At 36.6% G+C, this 17,219-nt stretch overlaps 1 protein-coding gene across 1 annotated transcript; it reads left to right on the top strand.

Annotated features, from left to right (window-relative positions):
• Positions 1 to 721: 721 nt before the first annotated feature.
• On the top strand, positions 722 to 15,635 carry LOC135160063 (neprilysin-21-like). The gene is made up of 16 exons (XM_064116237.1): positions 722 to 880; positions 992 to 1,248; positions 1,919 to 2,002; positions 2,097 to 2,305; positions 9,108 to 9,275; positions 9,393 to 9,506; positions 9,988 to 10,126; positions 10,188 to 10,263; positions 10,821 to 10,911; positions 11,479 to 11,655; positions 11,727 to 11,824; positions 11,898 to 11,956; positions 12,042 to 12,093; positions 13,450 to 13,517; positions 13,587 to 13,873; positions 14,719 to 15,635. Exons 1-16 carry the CDS (start codon positions 858 to 860, stop codon positions 14,917 to 14,919), a joined length of 2,103 nt encoding a protein of 700 aa, XP_063972307.1. The 5' UTR covers positions 722 to 857; the 3' UTR covers positions 14,920 to 15,635.
• The last annotated feature ends 1,584 nt before the right edge of the window (positions 15,636 to 17,219 follow it).

The raw sequence follows: 17,219 nt of genomic DNA on the forward strand, positions 1-17,219 counted from the left end.
TCGGATCTCAATCTAATCTTGAAACAGTCTTGTTCTTCCAGGCTGGAGGGTCCAGGATAGAATGAAGCTTGATTTCATTGTCCACTGCAACCTGATTCAAATTCAGACGTAAGTCTTCCATTCAGCCCATATAATTATTGAATCATAAATTACGTACCCAATTATATTCCATTAAAATACTTCAAGGAGTTATCAATGATAATTAGTTATTGGGGAATTATCGGATAAGTCGAAGCGTTGATCGAGGATTGTCGGTGAAGCCTCGATGGAAACTTGAATTTCCATCCTAGAGACTGAGCTTTTGGGAGCTTGGTTTAACCTTGAGAATCTAGGGTCCATTCACCTTAGTCAATCAAGCTTCATCCAATCTTTCTTCCATCGCCCATTAAAATGTTAACTTTACTTTACTTACTTAACTTTTCGTTATCAACACAATTTGTCAAGTTTTGTAACTTTCGTTATATCAGGAATACCTGGAAGTACAAATAGTTGATTAATCGTCATTGTTTTCCTCTCTCTTTTAATTAAACCGTGATTATTCAATTATCTTGCAAGTGAATTGTCATTCCGTACAAAAAACTACATTCTTTCAACACAAAAATGAAGTCGTGTGATTCATGAGAAATACCTTCCACTATCTTATCGGTCTCTGACTCAGGTGCTACGAACATTTGATTCAAAGTGAAATCTATATATAATACATTTATGATGCTTCAGTCGTATTAAGCGTCCAATCAAGTAAATGTTTCCCACCTTTGTAATTTAAGAGTCATTATCCTCCGCACCTCACTCTTCAGATAGTACCTAATAGTCGTATTTCAACGAGCGTTTTGCGTGGTTTAGTTTAGCCGCTGAAAATGTTGATCCCCACTGAATTTTTGTAAGTCCATTAATTTTACCTCTAACACCAAGTCCTTTGGCTGCTCACTATAATCACTCGACGATTCAGTTGAATAAGACATCGGGAAAATTAAATTTTTATTCAATTCAGGATACTATTGGGTATTCTTTGGGCCTCACCGGTGAAAGCAGATTCATGGAAAAATCGTTCAGGTGTATGTTCAACGAATGATTGTATGCAGGTGGCCCACATATTCCGCCCGACCATGCATCAAAATTATGATCCATGTGACAACTTTTATGGATTTATATTTGGTGCATCGCAATTTACAGACTTCGCCTACAACATTCCGTACCAAAGACAGACCGTCTCTAATCTGACATTAGATGCCGAAAAACGTTTAAAAAGTACAGTAGAATTATTTCAAAGCTAATGTCTAAATTTTTCACTCTCTTTGAAGATATTTTTTTATACTGAAAGGTCCTTTGGCTGACATTCAGACAACTACTTGCGAAGAAGTGAAACTCCTTGGTGGTATTGCAAGAAATGCGTATCATTTTCTATGAGAGAAAAATAGCGAGAGGGAAAGGATAAGAATATGATGGAGTAACCAACACTTTTATAAATTTATCGTTCTGCAAATTCAAACTTAATTATCATCGCTGGGCTCTAACAGATTAATATCTATAATATTTGCAATTGAATTGTGATAACTAAAATACGATGTAAAATGTTTATTTTATTTATATTTCTGGGGAATAGTACGAGTTCCGCATAACTAGACGCCTACGATTTACTCTCTTGCTCTCACTCGTACTCTATCCTTCTCTCTTGTTCTTCTCTTTAGGAGTGGCGTTAAACATTTAACGCTATTCCCGCTGACGCGTCTAACGTTTAACGCAACCTTTTAGGAAGTCGCCTATGGAGTTTAACTTGAAAAATCTTATTTTTTTCGTATATTCTTTAGCGGTCGAAAAATATTCATGACGTGTGCATCAAAAGCAGAAATTTACTTTTGCTGTGACGTAAGTCTGATTAGTTTTGATTATGTTGAATACTGTCTTTTCAATAATTCAGACATGGTGGAGAGCTCGAACAATGAGAGTCATATTCCTTGTGTTCAAAAAGCCAACAAATTCTTCAAGTCCTGCATGAATAGTAGTAAGTTCTCCAGATTTGGTAATTGAAAATAATGTTCATCTGAGTGAACGAGATGAATTTCACGACTGATTTTTCCTGATTTCGTGCATTGTAGATGATAAGGCGGAAGTGGACTACATTATTTCCATTTTAAAACAAAATGGTGGATGGCCGATGATGATGACCGTTGAAGACTGGAAGCGGAATGCACATTCGTGGCAGGATGTTGACAGATATTATTGGAATTTAACTAATCGTCACGCGTTCTTCGATATAACGTACAACGTGTCGGCGTCGCGTGATCCCGAAGACCAACAAATTTTTGTAAGTTTGAAGAAATTTATTAATAGTGGGGGGGTCAGTACGGGAAATGAGGGACGGAAGGGTCGGATAAAATGAGCCGGGGAGAGCAGAATCGACGATTAGAATAATATTAGAATTTTATGTTTTTCAAAGGCATTTCAAAGGCATAATTCAGGCTAGGGCCGAGGCTCAATTATTAATCCTCGTCCAGTCATGACAACATGGTTTGGCCCAATGCCTGATTGAGTTCTGAGCCAAGATTGATGGGTCCATTGAAAGTGTTGAAGTTCTGATTGCAATAATGCAACAAAAATTAATCTTATATTTTCAATCCTTAAACTTGAATGAGAACAACGGAATTTGTTGTTAAGTGATTGCTTTCAGATGGTATAGCTCTGTTGCCTTGTATTAGTGGACAAAACATGATCATATTTGCAACCAAATATGAACATGTGAGTCTGTCATGTTTAATAAATCTTAGTGACAAGGACAATCTACGAATTTGTAGCAAGGAAACTTATAATCAAATACTCGAGTATAGAAATAAAATGGAAACTGTTGGTGATACGAGCAATATTGGTCCAAGGATCAGCCCCGAATTGGTTAGCATCTAGATAAACAATCTTGAGTGAAGACTAATTTAACAATATTTAATAATTTTGGGTAGAGATTGAGGCGATAATGTTACAAAAATTCTGTCCATAAAATAATCGCTTCGAGATTCGGAGGAATATTGGCGTCTTAAAGCCTGATCCTATTCCAATCTAACCCAGCGCTACACCCAGCTACTTCCTGATTCGATAGCCTCACTTGACTGTGATTGTGAATATACTGACTGCAAGCCCCACTAGACGGTGTGTACCGATGCCTCCCGATCGCGTTTCTGATCGTATTCAGATTTTGAACAGTCTCGTATAAAATTGAATACAATAATCCAATAGTAATGCGATAATCCACACGCAGATGTAGGATCAGGGTACAGGGGACAGTAACTATTTCAATTAGACTTAAAAATATTTATTTTAAAAAATGAATAAAAATACATAAGGTAAAATCTACGATCTTCACTGCTCAAAACGCATCCTCGGACTGACCCATAAGTCGTCCTCTCGCACCATCCATACACATTTGTTTATTCTATTTCTCTTTCTCACTCTGTCACACTGTTTTCTCTTTTACACTCATTCCACTCATACGAAACACATAAACACAAAAAAAAGAAAAAGGCATACCTCACACGTCACACTCATTCCCAAAATCACTTCCCTTGTTCCACTCAATCTAACAATGGTGCATTATTCCCTACTACGCAACAGACATCCGATACATTCATATAAACATTCAAATCTTTAAAAATACTTGGAAAATTACCGTCTAGGTTTACATTTTGTGGCGACATTCTCTCATCTCACTCACACCCGCATTTGCCCTTTCACTCAGGTCACACCATAAATCAGTCATCCTACATCCTGCCATCCTGCTCTAAGTATCGTCCTCGATACTTCACCTAGTCATCATCTTCAAAGTCGTTTACTTCATCTTCAATGGCAAAATCGTAGTCGGTTGCCTGAGACCAAAACTTCATATGGTCTGCTGATGAGCTCGTGCTGTTGGGACCTTCATGATCGCCAATTTTCTCCACTAAATACCTGTCGTTTCTCAATACAGTTGTTACTTTATAAGGACCAAGGAACTTCGGATATAGCTTGAGTCCTCCACCAAATTGTGTGCGTTGTATTGCAACAATGTCTCCCACTTTATATTGTACTGCTTCCTTTCGTTTACGGTTATAATTTCGCTGATTTTCTTGCTGAATCTGCAGAATGTTGTTTTTCGCATTTTCTCTTGCTTCCGATCGTTTATTTTCAAAAACTTCAATGAATTCGTCTTCAATTAATTTCTTCAGCTCTGGATCGTCTTTCAGCTTCATCTTCACGCCAATCATTAATTCATATGGTGTTTGTTTGATACTTCGGCTGTATGAAGCGTTGAGCTGTTGTTGCACAACATCAACATACTTGTGCCACTCCATCGGATTTGACAATGACAACTTAGTCAACATCGGGATGATAATGCGATTAATTCGCTCAACTTGTCCATTTCCTCGTGGTACTCCTGTCGTGATTAACACATGTTCAATATTTTCTTCTGCGCAATATTCTTTAAACGCATTCGAGGTAAACGCTGAACCTCGATCGCTAACAATACGTCTTGGATTACCAAAAACGAACGCCTGTCTCTTTAATCGCGTAATTACTTCTTCAGCTGTCGTTGACTTTGTGGAATATAGCCACACAAATTTTGTAAACGCATCAACCACCGCAAAAATATGGTTGTACGACTTCTTTGTCGAAGGCATTGGACCGAGATGGTCAATATGGAATGTGTCTAATGGTATCGAACCCTTATCAATTGAATTTAGCCAACCGTCATTTTTCCCGTGTTTTTTCTCGGCTAAAATACATTGTACGCAATTCTCAATTAACTTTTGAATCTTTTGACGCATGTTTGGAAACCAAAAATCTTGTTTTAACATATACTCGGTTTTTCTCCAGCTAAAATGACCTCGTTCATGCGCTTGTTTGATAACGTCATATTGCATCGCTTTCGGAACAACTAACAATTCAGCTCCTTCGGTTTCTCGATACAGTACACCTCTTTTGTTTACAGTAAATTCGTTTTTTTTATCTTTTGCTACAGCATCAAAAATCTTCTCTAATTCTACATCTTCTTTTTGCGCCATAATAATTTTTTCTAATAAACCGCTTCGGCCTACCTGCACTGATAACACTTCTACTGGGTTTCGGCTTAAAGCATCCACGTGACGCATAGCTGTACCTGGTCTATGCACAATTGTATGAGAGAACTGTTCAATCAAAATAGACCAATGAGACACGCGTAGATTTAATTCTTTCTTTTTCATAGTTAACGCAAACGCTTGACAATCAGTGACAATCTTTACATGGGTATCTATCAAATACACTCTGAACTTTTTTAACGCTTTGACAATCGCGAGTACCTCTTGCTCATAACTCGTGTACTTTTCCTCTGCTGGACTGCATCGCCAACTAGCATAATAAATTGGATGCAACATCCCATCTTCCGCGTTTTTTCTGAAGCAAAATTGCTCCTAGCCCAATTTTACACGCGTCAGTGTGTAGTTCTGTGTCCGCGCCAACTTGATAGAGCTTTAACACTGGATTTGACACCATCATATTTTTTAAAGCTTGAAAAGCTTCTTCTTGTTTTGCTCCGAATTCGAATTTAACATCTTTTCTCAATAACTGCGTTAATGGACGAGCAACAATCGCATACTGCGGCATGAATTTCCGAAAATATCCGGTTAATCCCAAAAAACTTTGTACCTGCTTAATTGTCGTTGGCCTTGGGAATTTCTCTACAGCTAAAGTCTTTCTAGGCGAAGGGTAGTATTGACCTGCCTCAACCACGTAACCCAAATATTCAACGCGTCTTACTAGGAATTCACATTTACTCCAGTTAAAAATCACACCGTACTTACTAGCAACTTGAAATACAACTTTCAACTTATCTAAACAATCATTCTCGTCTTTACCTGGTATTATCAAGTCGTCTAAATAAGCTAACACTACACCATGAGTAATTAACTTACGAAAAATAACTCTTACATGTCTTTGAAAAACGGCTGGTGAGTTGCAAAACCCAAAAGGAACTTTCACAAACTCATACTGTCCATCTGGTACCACGAACGAAGTGTACTTGATGCTCTCCTCTTCTATTGGAACATGAAAAAATCCGTCTTTCAAGTCCAATGTCACAAAAATTCGCGCACACTGCAAACGGTCCAATTGATCCTCGATTAAAGGCAATGGATTCCGATCTCTTATCACCTTTTTGTTTAAAAGTCTGTAGTCTACACATAGTCTGATCTGTCCATTTTTTTTGCTCACTAACACCACTGGACTTGCAAAATCTGACACACTGGCTCTTACAACACCTTCTTGAATCCATCGGTCAATTATTTCGTTCACTACTCGTTTTTGCTCAGCTGACAATCTCCGGGGATTTTGAAAAACTGGTTCCTCATCTTTTAGTAAAATTTTCATTTTAACTCCAGTATCTAGCTCTGCAGTCGGTTCATATGATTCTATCAGCTGTTTTAATTCTTCTTTTATTTCAGGACTTGTGACATGATCGAGCGATATTACTTCTTCTTTAACTTTATTTGTTTCGCATGCATTAATGTTTAAAACTTCATTCCATCCCGCGTCGTCAGTATCAATGGAAGGAATTTCTTCATTTACTCTTACCAACGTTGCCTGCCTGTTGTTAAATCTCACCTCCACATGCTCGGATAACTCAGCACCAATCAAAAGGTCGTGTCCAATAAAATCATCTGGCACTACGTCGATATTAAACTTAAAGTTCATCTCGTCAATAATCACATCAACTGCGAATCTACCCAATGTATAATGGGTAATCGAGCCTACCCCGCAAAACGGAATAATCTTCAGCTTCAACTCTGGCGAACCAATCTTTTTGTATATACTTGATCGCATCAGGTGCAAATCACTTCCAGGATCCAACACTGCATTAATCACCTGATTTAACACTTTCACATTCTTATGGGTTTTCTTGTCAAATGACGTCAACACATCAACACGCGGCTTGGGAGCTTTAGAGTTATCTCCAGTCTTTATTAATTGTCTCTCATTAGTGCACTTAGAAGCAATATGTCCATACTCGTTACATTTAAAACACTTTGATCCTTTAGCTTTATCTGGACACTCTGGACTCATATGCGACGGACTGCCACATACATAACATCTTTTCTTTTTCTCAACACTTTTCAGCTGATGTTTTTCTCCTTTCTTAAATTTTTCACCACCTTGGAATCTCGATTTTTCACCTGCGTATCCTTTACTCTTGGTATTGCTCTTTTGTAATTCGTAGTAGGACAGTCTTCTTCTCAAACTCTTGATTGATCTTGCACCGTATAGGATTGACTTGTTTACCTCATCATCCTGAATTCCATCGATTATGTACTGTACTACTGCTTTTTTTTCTAAATCGGCGTGGCTTGCGATTTCGAGAACACGGAACACATATTCTTGATAAGATTCGTCTGCTTTTTTCCTGATACCACTCAGCTGCTTGTGTATCTGCTTACTATTACTCATGCTGGAAAATTCTCTGGTCAACAACTTCTTTAAGGCTTTCCACGACTTTATTTTTTCTTCAAAATTAACAACCACTTTGGCCGATCCAGTCAATAATCGTAGAGCATAAATCACTTTTTCCACATCTGACCACTCACACATCTCAGCATTTTCTTCAAATTTATTTATCCATCTACGCACATTCTCGTTCTTGTCACCACTGAATTTTTCAAGCGCGTATTCCACATCTTTAAATGTTAATGCGGTTCTCCTATGACGTCGACGTCTCGGTGATGGTCTGCGTCGTCGCCGATTTCGCTCTTCGATTTCATCTTCAGTGTCATCACTACTTTCATCGGAATCACTCTGATCTTCATCACTTGCATCTGATTCACTAGAATCATCACCTTCATTGTCATCTTCATCGTCAGTCATCAGAGCTGATTTGAGTCTCTCTTGTAATTCTTTTTTCTTGCCCTTGATCGACAAGCCCATCTCGTTCAATCGTTTCTGCAACTGTATCACCTTTAATTGATCCACGTCAACAGCTGCACTCTTATGCTCTTTTTTGTTTTCCACTTCTTTGGATTGGCTATCTGCTGATTTTTGCCCACTTTTTACACCTTTATCACCTTTTCTTCCTTTGTCACCTTTTCTCGTATTAATACCAGAACTACCTGGACTTTGCTCGTAATGTTTCTTCAGTCTCTCCAATAGGACGTCGCGTACACCTTCTGTAGGTAATCCGAGCACTTGTAATTTTGCTCGCAATTCCTCTTCCGACATCGCCTCGTAAGTAGCTATCAGTGTTTCACCTGTCATTTTTATGCTTCGTTAAATGCTTCCACAATACGCAACAATTTACTCGTGTGGCCGTCTGCCTATCACGTATTGTATCCACAAGAATCACGTTAACTCCTTTAGGTTACTTCACTAAGTCGCTAAACTGGCTGTTCTCACTTTAATTTTTCAACTTTATAAACGCTTCATTATTAAAATAATCACTGGCCTGATCTGATCCCGGACGAGCCCCCAATTTGTAGGATCAGGGTACAGGGGACAGTAACTATTTCAATTAGACTTAAAAATATTTATTTTAAAAAATGAATAAAAATACATAAGGTAAAATCTACGATCTTCACTGCTCAAAACGCATCCTCGGACTGACCCATAAGTCGTCCTCTCGCACCATCCATACACATTTGTTTATTCTATTTCTCTTTCTCACTCTGTCACACTGTTTTCTCTTTTACACTCATTCCACTCATACGAAACACATAAACACAAAAAAAAGAAAAAGGCATACCTCACACGTCACACTCATTCCCAAAATCACTTCCCTTGTTCCACTCAATCTAACAATGGTGCATTATTCCCTACTACGCAACAGACATCCGATACATTCATATAAACATTCAAATCTTTAAAAATACTTGGAAAATTACCGTCTAGGTTTACATTTTGTGGCGACATTCTCTCATCTCACTCACACCCGCATTTGCCCTTTCACTCAGGTCACACCATAAATCAGTCATCCTACACAGATTACCATGGAATGTTTTCATCTCCAATCACACGCGGTATTTTCGGACTCCGGTCCCAATATATTATACGAGACGTCCGGGTATTTGCGAATTTAAGTGAATTGTAATATAGAAGTAATCATAATTATAAAATCCGTGTAGCTTTCAGAGCCATACTGGAAGCCACTTAGATCCCATCAGTTACTATCTAGATCAGCAGTTGAAAATACAGTTCAGTTACTCATTCGTCATACGGCGGCGAATGTTTCTGATGAGCAATTGAATAAGGACATTATGGATCTCTTGAACTTCACGAGTCGCCTACAAAAGGTAATTTGCGAGGATCTCTGAATATGATATAGTTCTCTATTGTCATCTGTAAATGTTGATTAAATCGGGTAATTTGAAGAAATCATCCTACACGTTTCAATAAAATCGTTCTTTCAGATTCGGACAATGGATTATCTTACTAATGGCTACATTATGAACGTCGCAAATTGGGTTGATGATTGGGATTATGGCAATCAATTTGGACCGAATGCAAATGGATCTAAAGCAGCGGTAAATATCATACCGAGAAAAAAAATCATTTTGTATTTACTTCAGGAAAGTACTTCTTTTTTCAGCCCGATATTCATAAAATTAAGTAATTCGTTGACAATTCTAATTAGGGCTGAATAGCCTCAATTATATTGTTCTGGAACATGATCATGTTAGTCATAACCTTGAGGGAACTTATTGCAATAATTATGCACGTTAAATCATTCATCGAAATTCTTCCCTCAAGAGAATCAGAAATTTAGAAAAACTAAATAATTATTAATGGAGTTCATTCAAGGTCACGTACAAAATACTCATCCTCTAGAGTAATATGATCATCATAATTTAAACTTAGTCCGAAGAAATACAATTTTGAAAAAATAATTATTTTTCTGAAGTAAACGGACATTTGGAAAAAATAATTTTTTATCTTTGCACAGTTCCCAATTAATATTGTTGGATTATGAAAAATCGAAACTTTATAATTTTTTATGCGATGCAGGTGAATTGGAGAGAGATTTTCCGGCGCATACTCGCTCCGGAAAAAATTGAAATACGAGATCATATTCAGATGGACATCGATAGGCCGTACCTCTTATCATTGCAAACATTATTGAAGGAAACTGATGAGCGGACAATCGGTATTGAAAAACACACTTTATTAGTTTTTTTTCCTGTAAAATATAATTTTTTTTGTTGCAGTCAATTTCATTCACGCAAGATATTTGTCGCGTCTATTGCGAAACGCTGCGTTACCGGGCAGCAAAAGGATGTCACGGTTAGCCATAATAATTATCCGATGGTGGCACCAATTTTCGAATGATTAATGATCCCCCGCAGGACTGAATTACTATTCCTATTTTAATCTTGAACTTTCACGGGGTAACTGAGGTGCCATTGATTGTGTTGATCGGTGTAATTAATGAAATTAATTCGAACAAAACAGATTAACAAATTGTTTAGATTCTGGTAATTAATCGAGGTAATAGAGTAGGTCCTTAAATATTCCCAGTAAATCATAGGAAGCTATGGTAACATTAAATAAATATTTATTTTACAATTGAATCACTTTCATGTACTTCGTTGTCATTTACTTTTGGAGAAAACACAAATTTTAGGACAATCAAGTAATTTCGAGTAATATTATAAATCATAGAAATAAGCATACGTTGCATGGAAAAGTTTGAAAATGATCTTATCTTTCTACTATCGTCAACCCGTTTGAAATAATGCTCCAACTTTGCTCCAAATTAAGTTAATTAGGTTTCATTCGAATACTGGTGCCACCTCAATATGAAAGAGGAGTATAAAAACGAATTATTTTAAATTTCATAGTTGGAAAGAATGTTTTGATGAAGGCCGAAGTTTATACGAGGATATTCAGTTGGTGGTGGGAAATTACTTTAATGTGACTCTTAAAGAAGCTGTAAGTATGTTTAAAAATATTTCATAATTGCATACTTTATTTTTGAAGATGGAAGGAGGATGAATTGGAGGCGGAAGTGCTCTTTCAACGTTCCTATTAGAAATGGGGTAAATTTAAATAATTCAAACTTGTCAGTGAGTAAATTGAGCGATTTTTTGTACGCTCGGAAGGGACATCCGCTCCAATTCGTTTCCTCAGACGAACTAACTAAAATTACAAAAAAGGGTACAACACCCTGGACTAGGTAAAAGGGAACAAATGGGCCACAGCAGACTCAAACCTGGTCTAAGACTTGGCAGTCTCGGCCCTGAACTGGTGCCGGTTCGGGTTTGTCATACTGGACCAGGGTTGGTGTACAAGACTGGGCCAAGACATGATAATTCAGGCAACGATCGAGACTCAATTATTAATCCTCGCTCAGTCCACTTACCATTCATCAGTAGCTAACAGATTTCCTTTAGAACAAATCAATCGTTTGACCAGTGCACCCTCCTTCCACCCTTCAAATTAAAGAAATCAATCAGTTTTCTGATCTTGTTCATAATGAAGTAATCATCTTGCTTTCAGGCTCGAAAATTATTCCACGACTTGAAAAATGAATTGGAGTTTGAAATTGATGATTCCAACTGGATGACATTTCAGTCTAAAGAAGCGTTAAAACATAAAGTTAAGAATATATCCTATTCATACGACTATCCATGGTTTGATGATGTGGAGAAGTTCATGAACCATCGCTATGAACACGTACGTAAAATTATCAATATTATTGTCGAAATATTAATTAATATTTTATTACGTGTTATTTATATGCACAGCTCACTGTGGGGGATAACTACATGAGCAATAGATTGGCGTTTGAGAAACATAAGAAGTATTTCGATCCATTGGAGTCTGCCAAGGTTGTTTATAATCGGTAATGATTATTGATTTGACGTTCCTAATTAGGCCGCAAATTCTAATTTTGATTGGGATGATTTCTGTTTTAGCATAACGATGTTCCCATTTCTGCTGATGCCTACGTACCGCAGGGAAAGGAATTCAGTCCGTAAGTACAGATGCCATTTCTAATAGGACTAATATGACAATTTATTGGAAAAAGTTTCCACTGTATCTGAAAAATTGTATCCTAGGAATTCCTGCATCTCTCTTCCAGCGTCCGATATTTGGTTCTGGAATACCTGAGTAAGTACGAAACTCTAATTATTAATGAGGCTGAAAATTATAGTTATTATCAGGCAAATTATCAAAAATTTGCCTGAGTTGATGATTAATTTTGAGGGAGTTTCTGATTGACGTTTCATGTGTGGAGGAGTTTCTGATCGCGAGGTGAGGTAGTTTGTAATTACCGAAACAAAGCGGTTTAACATTCACTCTTGTTTGATCTTCTTAGCCGATAGCTGATCAGTGATAGGTAAAATACTGCTGATTTTAAGTAATTCAGGAAATTTGTTATGATTGACCTGTTAATACATTATTTATATTAATCGTTGTTGTTACTGTAGATCAGAAGAACGAAAAAAAGGTAATGAAAAGTCACGTGAAAAAGTTTCAACCGGATATCTATGTATGAGATAACTACCCCCTCCTTCACCTCTAGAGGAGTTTTAATAATAATTACCTCGAGCAGGAGACAAAGAATTGGAATATTACTCTGAGTTATCCTATATAAATTATTTCTGCTCTTTTCAATGGTACACTTTAAACGCATTTTCAATGGTACGCGAAGGAACGGTCCCATATTCACATTCTCACGATTTCACATCATAAAATTGCCAGAATCAATTGGTGATATTGGCAGCACTGACCCACCCGAATGATATCTTCAAATGTAGGTACGACATTCAAATATTGCCAACAGTAAATTTAAATATGTTGCAAACATTTAAAGAAGTAAAACCTTACTTAATTAAATTTTAAATTCAATTTTAAATCACAAAGTCCATGAAATATAAAAGCTTTTTATTTCTATTTAAAAAATGTATGAAATCTGCGGAAAAAAACAAAAATAAATTTTTGTAAAAAATGCAGCCCGAATAAACTTCGTATCTTGTTTGCCTTGACTTAAAAAAAAAAATAAATAGAATTAGGAAATGAGCGTCAAACAAAAGTTCTGTGTGATGAAAAAACAAAAGTTTGAAGAAAACCAAGTTTTTTGGTGCGGACTGGAAGATGGAGAGTTGAATTGATACTGTGGCATTTGACAGAGACAGTGAGTTGAAAAAATGATTTATTTTCACGGTCTTTCAAGCAAATTAGTTGTACGATTCCGACTGAGAATTAAGGGAGAAGCACTCATTTAAAAAAAACTCATAAAATCCCCACAAGTGCGACTCATGATCAGAAACACCTGCAATTACTTTAGTTACAAATTTGAAAATTCGCAATGTCGACACCCCAAAATTTGCTAATATTTATGAACCTTTTTTCCTCCACACAATGAGAAAAATGGTTTAATCACTATAGGTAAATAAATAATTTAAAAATATAATGAAAATTCATAATAGTTGATACCATAATCCATATTCTCTTTTTTTTTAGTTACGTGTATTACGCGATTATAGGATCTCGCGTTGGTTCTGCAATAAGTGATTCGCTCAGCCTTCACGGTATGCTAAACTAAACAAAATGAAATGAACTATCGGGTGATATTGTTCTGTTATTATTTCCTTTTTCAGAAATGCGGGTAAAAGGAGATCGTAAGAACGAGCTGCTGAGTGAATACCAATGGGAAGAGTACATGAAAAGGATTGGCTGCGTTAAGGGACAATATGTGGAGTATTATGCGCCTAAATTTGTAGATCCAGACCAATTAAATAACCATATTGCCGAAACACTTGGAATTAGAGCAGCTTTCAATGCTTACAAACGTGTGAAGCAAAATGGAACAAAAATTGCGCAATTGAAGGTTCCTCAATTTGAAAATTTCACTGATGAACAAATGTTTTTCATCATTTCCCTTGGGGTGAGTATATTATTGTATATATTAGAACCTTGGATTATCACAATTTTCCTATCGAAACTCGTCGCAATAATGGTCGTCCGCCATTTTATGAATATGAATTCATAATATTGATATTGTTTCGCTACATTAATTAGGCTTTTTCAATATTTCATAATCATGAATCAGCCGTTCTTCTCCAAGTCAGGATTAAAGTTCCGGTACCCTCAGGTCGGTAACTTACTTGATGCGCTGCTTTTGAATATTTTCAGTTGCGAAATTTTCTGACTAATTGTATGCGTGAAATTCGAAAAAAATCGTAGATAAACAGCGTTATCTAAATTTATTCCGGAAGGGATTGATATTTTTTTCAATATTTCTTTCTTATAAACAAATTAGACAACTTATTTTATAATCCGTGGATTATCTTTTATGAGGTGTTAAAAAGTTGTTGATTTTCTCATAAGATCTTGCTCTAAGTTCTAATTTTTTCAAGTATTTTTTTTTGAAAAGCCGAAACGATAATTGAATTGAGGAAAAAATTACGATTCTATATGTGATCTAGTTTTGTATCCATTTCCTATGCTAAGGTTTTACTAAGGTTCGAGCTGCCTTAAGCTTTTTTCATAATATTCTTCCGTAATAAAAACTATTTAGAAGGTCAAAATGAACTTAAAAATAAATAGGAATAATATTTGTCACTTATAGCCAATAATTATGTGGAATTTTTTTGTTTTGTTTTTATATTATTGAAGGAATGTTATGTGGAAAGTTTGTTCACGCTTCCAGATATGAAATGAATATAGAAGATGACAAATGACTTTTTTATAAAATGAAGTACATAACAATTTTAAACGAATTGATTATAGAGCCTCTGCAGGAAATTCGATTGGATGTGGTCTGAGGAAAGCGCATATAGAATATCTCTGGAATTTCAAGTTAATAATGCGGCCCGGAATATCCCGGAATTTGGAAAAGCTTTCAATTGTCCCGCCGGGAGTGCCACGAATCGCCACCACAAATGTAGTATTTGGACAAACTATGACGCCCCATCGCGGCATAAAATTTAATTACATGATTTGGTCGAAGCTATTCGCAAGCTGGCTTCTAAACTAAAATTTAATCTGTCTGTACACTTTTGATATATTCATGAACAATCAGACTAGAAGTCAGGTATTACATGAGAAATTTTTTCCATCGAATTATTATTTCAATTTTGGCAAAAAATAAGAGACCAAAATTCCTAACTAACGAAAGTCCTATATAAGTATACCAGTCACTAATCCAACATGGTGGCTTTCACGGAGATGATTGATAATTGATTATGTCGTAGTCACAATCGATCATTTTGATAATTGATAATCACTGGCGCTAGTGTAAAATAACATGAATCGTTTTTTGGCCAGACAGTGCGAGATATGGACCAAATTTTCTAAATCTGGTGGTATATTACAAAAAAAATGTAATTTAGACAACTATTCGTCAATTTTTATATAATATTTTGAATATCATGTTATGAAATCAATTTGAGGTGGGAATTTTCCGAAGCCTCTTTCATTTTCAAGGACGTCTTGGGGCTCCTCGTCAGTCGCTGGCCCTATGGCGAAGCGTCCCAGTAGGGCAGATTCGAGTCCCAGTGATGAAAGATTTTTTCATCACCGGAAATCGAAGTCAGCGCATGTGGAGTTCGTTATACGTACGTGGAGTTAGATATAAGTTGATATGTTAAATATGAGGTGGAATTTTGTGATTGGTTGGAGATTAATAAATGACGACTTGATTAAAACCCTGATGCAATATCGATATATTTAACAAACTCCTATTTACACTATTTGACGATAAGTTCACAGTAAATTTAATAGCGGACTGTGTGGTTTTCGATCTATATTATAAGAAATCACGAGCACATAAATTAAGTTAGTGGCATAAGACATCGGCTAACTTTATGCATAAGACGTTTTCCCCATTGGTCAATGTGTTCGAGGTGGGAAATTCAAATGGGGCGCACGGAGCGGGCATTGGGTCTCGCATAGTACACCGTGGATATCAGAATTAGCCCCCGACGCTTTCCTGATTTCGAACCTGGCAACGAGGAAATGGACGTTAGATGGTTCATGCAACAGGTCCCCTGACGGAGCCCAACGTCGGCAATAATCGGATATACTCGGCGCTCATCGTTAACCAATCACAATGAATTAACCCTAAAATGCTCTGTGGCACGGTAAGAAATAAAGGAAGGTAAAATAAAATAAACTGATCTAAATAGGAATTATTAAAGGATTTCTATCAATTTTTCATTTAGACTCAACAAAAAAATGATCGACCGTCAAATTTTATAATGCTGTATCGTACATTTTACGAAGACATATCATTGATTACAACATGTAGTAAAAAATTTATGGTATTAATACGAATTTTTATATGTGAGTAAAACACATTCCAGTATTCTAGCATTTTACACCTCGATTCTAGTGACCGACACAGTAATTTTTCTGCGACTTGTCTCTCCAGGTACCCCCAAGACAAGTCTCTCCTTTTTACATTCCCTTTTCCCCCGAAATGATTTAATAAAGCTAGTTTTGCTATTACTAAACAGACTCAAATTTTACAATACAATAGAGGAACATTTGCCCACTTGTTTTCATTAACCACGAGGACGCGGCTGTATGCACACACCTGTCTGTTACTACTACGAGGAGAAGAGGATGTTATATGTATCCACCATTGTTCGTCTCCGGGTTTTTCGACATCCGAGAGATTGGATTTTTTCAATTTGAAAATACAACAGCCGACGAAGCTCTGCGGTTTTTGTGTGTCTGCGACGAAAAAGAAAAAATAAAAATGGGAAAGAGAATTTTGTTTTTTTTCTCATTTTCCATCTATATACAAATGCACGGCACACTGTGTGATAGTATTTCCGCAATAACCGGATGTGACGTAGATATGACGAGAACGTGTGGTCTGGGTTCGAAATATAAATCTGGGAATGGAATTTTCTGGCGAATGATGAAAAGTCACTTTTGATATTTTTTTGTTCATTCCCTCTCCAGGACGAAATCTGGTTCAAAAACTGATGGAAGTAGTAGGCGAAAATGATTCGTTGTTTTGATGGAAAAAAAAACTCTCGAATTTCATGTGGAATTATCTAGAGGGAGATGGATTGACGGATAGAAAGAGGATCAGCATTTATGTCTGAACGATGTGAATGGTACCACTGCGTTGCTGTTTTGAGGTGAGTAGGAAAGCCACTGACTGGGCCGATAGTCTATTCTAATGGAAACAAAATCCAGATTACCAAAAGAGACGATGCGGTATTCTCGAATTATCGAATTTCGAGATTTGAAAATCGGTTGTTTTTAATTGATTTATG

The sequence above is a fragment of the Diachasmimorpha longicaudata genome, chromosome 1, assembly GCF_034640455.1.
Source record: "Diachasmimorpha longicaudata isolate KC_UGA_2023 chromosome 1, iyDiaLong2, whole genome shotgun sequence".
Lineage (NCBI taxonomy): Eukaryota > Metazoa > Arthropoda > Insecta > Hymenoptera > Braconidae > Diachasmimorpha > Diachasmimorpha longicaudata.